The sequence below is a fragment of the Malaclemys terrapin genome, chromosome 20 (assembly GCF_027887155.1).
Source record: "Malaclemys terrapin pileata isolate rMalTer1 chromosome 20, rMalTer1.hap1, whole genome shotgun sequence".
Classification (NCBI taxonomy): domain Eukaryota; kingdom Metazoa; phylum Chordata; order Testudines; family Emydidae; genus Malaclemys; species Malaclemys terrapin.
In genome coordinates, this window is record NC_071524.1 from 2,002,184 (window position 1) to 2,008,005 (window position 5,822).

The 5,822-nt window shown below is 61.1% G+C and overlaps 1 protein-coding gene across 1 annotated transcript; it reads right to left on the minus strand.

Moving 5' to 3' along the window:
* Nucleotides 1–500: 500 nt before the first annotated feature.
* Nucleotides 501–5,463, minus strand: LOC128826556 (zinc finger protein 628-like). Its single transcript, XM_054009906.1, has 2 exons — nt 5,434–5,463; nt 501–4,955 (listed from the first exon to the last, which is right to left on the minus strand). The coding sequence occupies exon 2, from the start codon at nt 4,920–4,922 to the stop codon at nt 3,507–3,509; it is 1,416 nt and encodes a 471-aa protein (XP_053865881.1). The 5' UTR covers nt 4,923–4,955; nt 5,434–5,463; the 3' UTR covers nt 501–3,506.
* Nucleotides 5,464–5,822: the final 359 nt, after the last annotated feature.

Here is a 5,822-nt window from a genome sequence, read left to right on the forward strand (position 1 = left end):
CGCGGGAGGCAACAAGCAGAGAACAGGCGAAGCCAAGCTGCCACCCGTGCCCAAGGCACCGGCCGTGGCAAGGAACTGATTAGATGAGAGATGCCCAGATGGTGCCAGTAGGCGACACCCCCACCATGTGTAGGTGAACCCCCTCCCCACAAAAAATGTGTTCCTTCCCTGCCCCCAAATCTAGCCATCAGCAGAGCTCTTTGTAGTCACGGCCCTGCACCCGAGCCCAGCTCTTCTTGCTCAGCGAGCTCGTGGGGCTGGGCCCAGCTCTGGTAGCTTGGGGGGTAGGAGACTCGGGACACCTCGGACGTGCCAGGGGCCACGGCCCACTTGGCTGGCGTGTTGGCCGGCCCAGCGAGGTGCAATGAGCGTCTTCCAGCCTCAAACCACCGCTCCAAAGGCAGCTGCAACCCACCCCCTGAACCCCAGCGCATCTCACGGCCGACGTCTTTCCCTCGCGCCCGCCGGCCACTCCCCGGCGAGCAGAGACAGCCACACAGTGTGATCTGCCAACGGGATTTAATAGAAGGGCTCCGGGGATGGATCCGTGAGGCTGAAACTATCCCAGGCGCCTGCTACAAGCAGAGAGATCCCGCCCACGGCCAGGGAATTCGGCCCCCACCCGCCCACAGCCACCGGTAACTCCCCCGGCGGTGTCCGCCTTCCACGGGCCGAGGGGACGCCTCGCTGGTACCAGGCCCATGCGCTGCGACGGGACAAGGCGAGGGGCACGTGGCTGTTGGGACCAGAGAGGGACTTCATGGTGGCACGAACAGCTGGTGACGTGGGCGACAAATGCGATGCTGAGTTCTGCTATGCCCGGCGTCTCCCCAAGGGAGCTGGAGCTGGTGCCTTCAGAAACTCCCAGCCTAGATGTAGGGGCCACGTGGGTCCTCCCAGGCCAGAGAATTGCCACTCCGAGCTCCCTGCAGCCAGCCCATATCTGATCGTCGAGCTAGTGCCAAGCTTGATTTAGCGCCTCCTGCTGGTGGAGATGCCACCCTCTCCTCTGATGAGCTGCCCCAGTGCTGAATTCCCCCCACCCTGTGAAAAACGCGCCCCTTATTTCTAAGCCTGAATGTCTGTGGCTTCCGCCCTGCTGAACTGGGTCCCTCTGCTAGCAGAAATCTCGCCCCCAGAGACGTTCTTCCCTGGCGAGTCTCAGGAGGAGGACAGCTGTGAAACCGCAGCCCTGGAGGAAGGGAAGGACGGGGGCACTTGGGCAGATCCTTTCAAACTCCCGAGGTCAAGTTTCTAGGCGGGATCAAGCCGAAGGGCGAGGAAGCCGAGCCGCGTCGTTGGGTTTGTGGAGCACTGAGAAAACTCAAGCCCGGGCTGCGGAATTAAGGATTGGGGCCCAGCGGCGCCAAGGTATTTCAGCTGCTCTCGCCCATCGGCCTCACTTTACGCGTGAGCCAGTTCTGAGGGTCACAGTCTCGCGTAGGCGCAGAGAGGTTATTTTACCCCTGGATCTGGCCCTGCGGGCGACCGCTGCTGGGATCCCGTGTCCAGTTCTGGTGCCACCATTCAGGAAGGATGGTGATGAATCGGAGAGGGGTCAGAGCAGAGCCGGGAGAACGGCTAAAGGGTGAGAAAACCCGCCTGAGAGGGAGAGACTCCAGGAGCTCGATCTTGTTAGCTTCACAGAGAGAAGAGGGGTGACTTGTTCCCTGGCGATCAGTACCTCCCTGGGGAACAAATATATAATAACCAGCCCTTCAAACCAGCACAGGGAGGTCTAACAGCATCCAATGGCTGGAAGCTAACGTTAGACAAATTCCGACCAGAAAATAAGGAGTACATTTTCAATGGTGAGTGTAATTAACCCTCAGAACAATTCCCCCAGGGTCATGGCGGATTCTCCATCACCGACAATTGTTAAATCCAGATTGGCTGGTTTTCTAACAGCTGCTCTGGGGAGTCTTTCGGGGCACGTCTCTGGCCTGGGGCTCTACGGGGGTGTGTGTCAGATTCGCTGATCACAGACGTCAGTTCGGACCTTGGAATCTACAAAAACCTCCCGGAGAAAAAGGTGTGTGAGGGGGGGAAATCACCAAAAAACGTGCCACACGCGTGGGAAAGGTTTGCCGTGCCGGTGAAAAATACTCACCAACTGTGCACTGCTGTGGTTTTCTTCCACCCCCCAAAAAAGTGAAAAAACTCATCAGCCAAGCTTTAAATGACTCACAGGTGCCAGTCAAACACGTGTACAGGGTGCTGCAGTGTCCGGAGGAGGATGAGCTCACCCGAACGGTCTCCACCATGGCTGGAAATTTGAACAGTTGGTCAGTATTGGTTCTTCCTATATCTACGGAAATGAAGATCAGGCTGAATTTGTGTGTTGTCTCGAAGGAGCTGCATAATACCCCCTACGGCACAACCAGCGAGCCCAGTGGAAAAGCAAAGATTTTGCAAGAGCGAGGTTCCAGGATGTGAAGACCATATTGAACACTGAAGAGTATTTCTTTTCTTCCAAGCTGCAGTGAATTATCACATTGAAGAGGCTTGGCTGTGAGAGGAAGAAATCTGCTTTAGATAATTTTCTGTTGATACTCGAGATTTCCCCGTTTTTGCATCCCATGATCACATTAGGTCTTTTGGCCACAGCATGGGCACCGTGAGCTCCCGTTCTGCTGATTATCCACCACGCCCCCCCCGCATCCTTGTCAGAGTCGCTGCTCCCCAGGAGAGGGTCCCCCAGCCCGCACGCACGGCCGACATCTCTGTTCCTAGCTGGATATATTGGCATTTAGCCGTATTTAAACGCAGCTTGTTTGCTCGCGCCCAGTTTACCAAGCGATCCAGATCAGTGACCTGGATCAATGACGTGGCCTCTTCGGTACTCCTGCCATTTTTAGTTCACCCGCAAACTTGCTGGGCGATGATTTTATGTTTTCTCCCAGGCCGTTGATAAAACCGGTAAATAGCGTTGGGCCGAGAACGGGTCCCCGAGGGACCCCGCTGGAAACGCACCCACTCGATGATGCGTCCCCAATAACCGTTACCTTTTGAGCTCTATCAGTTAGCCAGTTTTTAAGCCATTTATTGTGGGCCACGTTTATTGGGCACCATTCTAGCTTCTTAATCAAAATGTCGTGCGGTACCAAGTCAAAATATTATATCAAAACTATGACCTTTATCAACCAAACTTGTAATCTCTGGAGAATTGGGGGGAAACTGATTTGTTTTGCAGGTTATTTTCCACCTTGTGGAGGGGAAATGGCCCCACAATGTTTTATAGCGGGTGGGAGACGTTCTGGTTATTTTTGAGGTTTTGGGTTGGAAAAAAATTCATCCCACAAAGGTGAAAAACAATGTGGTGAAAACTGGGTGGGTGAACACTTCCCCCAACCGCGCTCCAGAGCATCTCACGGCAGGACGTACGTGCGGGGGAGATCTCTGCTAGCAGAGGATTTGGCTGGGGCATTTTCACTCTCAGCCCAGTGCCACACCGCCTGGCCATGCCACGGCCTCCCCGACTGCTCCACATGCCAACGACTCCGCGCTCACCCCAGCGGCGGGTGCACGGCCCGGAGGTGCCGGACCACCCACCGGCGCTCCTGGAAGCTCTTTCCGCACAGGGCGCAGCGGTGGGGGCGCTCCCCCGAGTGCACCCGCCGGTGCTTGGCGAAGTTGGAGGCGTTGTTGAAGCTCTTGGGGCAGACGGGGCAGCGGAAGGGGCGCTCACCCGTGTGGATGCGCTGGTGGGTGGACAGGGCCGAGGACTGGGTGAAGCGCTTGCTGCAGACCCCGCAGGCGAAGGGGCGCTCGCCCGTGTGCACCCGCAGGTGCTCCTTCAGGTCCGTGGCCCGCTTGAAACGCTTGGAGCACACGAAGCAGATGTATTGCCGGGCATCGGGCAGGGGGGCGGGCGGGCTGCCACGTGGGGAATGGGCATTGGGGCTCGGGCGCCAGGGAGTGGCATGGACCGGCTTGCCCTGTCCAGGAACAGCAGGGCTAAGGCCCCAGGGAGGGGCATGGACTGGCACACCCAGCTCGTGGGCATCAGGGCTTGGGCACAATTGGGGCGCCCGGTCCAGCTTTTCCAGCAAGAAGCAGGGAGCACAATCACCCTCCTCTTCCTCAGCCGCTCTTCCTCCGTCGCCAGCTTCCCCGCAGCCCGAGTCACCGGGGGACAGCCGGGCACCTGTGCCAGGGACAGGGGAGCCCTGCTCTGCGTTTCGCTCCACTGCCAGACACCGCCATGCCCTGGGGCACCGGCTTTCCGCCAGCCCCACCACCGCCGGGCACACACCGTTAGCCAGGAAGTCAGGCCTGGGGCCTTTGGCAGAGGACCCCAGGGGCACCCACGTTAGTGCCAGCCCCTTGGCGTCACCACCGCTGTCTCGCGCCAGGTCCTTGGCACCCCCACCAGTGTCCCGCTGGCTCAGGGGGACGGGGGGGCAGCCGATTTCGCTGCCCAGGGGCTGGGCGTGGATGCGCTGGTGCTTCTTGAAGTTGGAGGCGTTGTTGAAGCTCTTGGCGCAGACGGGGCAGCGGAAGGGGCGCTCGCCCGTGTGGATGCGCATGTGGCCGGTCAGCACCGAGGACTGGGTGAAGCGCTTGCCGCACACCCGGCAGCGGTAGGGGCGCTCGCCCGTGTGCACCCGCTCGTGGTCCCGCCGGTCCGAGGAGCGCTTGAAGCGCTTGGGGCAGAAAGAGCAGGCATAGGGCTTAGCCGGGGGGGCGGTGTCCCGCCCGGCACGGGGCTGTGGGGGCACTGCCGGCAGGGAGGGCTGGGCAAGGACCGGGCGTGGCCCCAGGCGGGCGTGGCAGCGGGTGACGAGGCCACTGGTCCCCTCCTGGCACAGCGGCTCCAAGACGTACTCGGGGCACCCGCTTCCTTCCTCCTCCTCTTCCTCCTTCACCCTCACCACCTGGATCTCCAAGGGCTCCCCCGCCAGCCTGCGCTGCCCCCTCATGGTGGCTGGGGTCTCCGGGCTGCTTCCCAACCCCTGCGGGAAAGAGGGAAAGGAAGGGTGTAAACACAAGGGAGAGACAAATGGGGATGGGAATAGAACCCAGGAGTCCTGGCTCCCCCCCCATCCCCCGCTCTACCCACTGGCCCCCACTCCCCTCCCAGAGCCAGGGAGAGAACCCAGGAGTCCTGGCTCCCAGCCCCCCGCTCTACCCACTGGCCCCCAAACCCCTCCCAGAGCCAGGGAGAGAACCCAGGCGTCTTGGCTCCAGCCCTTCAAGTGAATCTGCTGGATGTTGGGGGGGGGCTGGCATTGGGGGGCTGCCCCCCCCCGGGGGCCCACAAGGAGCAGCCGGGCTCGGCGCTGGGTCCCGCACGGAGCAGGGGGGGCAGGGGGCTGCCTGGGGGGCAGGGTCCCCCCGCAGCTGGAGTCTCCCCCTGGCCCATTTAACCCCCGAGTGGCCGGGGGGGATCCCCAGCCCCATGCACCGCCTCCCCTCCCTTTGTCCCCTCACCTGGCCCGGCTCAGCACCGCCCCCGGCCTCCCCCAGCCCCGGGCCGCCCCGCCCCTTGAAGGGCCCAAATCCCGGGATTTAAAGGGGAGGGTGGCGGAGATTTTCGTGTCCGGTCTTTCTTGTCTGCGGTCAAAAAATCAAAGCTGGGTTGTTTTTCTTTCAAGAGGCAGGGCGGGGGAGGGGTCCCCCCCGGGGTCCCCCCCCCGGCTTCCCCTGCCCCCACCGCCAGCAGAGAAGGAACAGATCCCCCCACCCCCACCCCGAGGTTGGGCTGTGAAGGGCGAACCCAAGAGTCCTGACTCCCTCCCCTCAGCGACCACCCCCCTCCCAGAGCCAGGGAGAGAACCCAGGAGTCCGGGCTCCCAGCCCCTCCCCCCCGCTCTAACCAC

Bases quoted from the DNA above. Each gene is read 5' to 3' on its own strand.
- LOC128826556 (XM_054009906.1), bottom strand. From the start codon at position 4,922: ATGAGGGGGCAGCGCAGGCTGGCGGGGGAGCCCTTGGAGATCCAGGTG.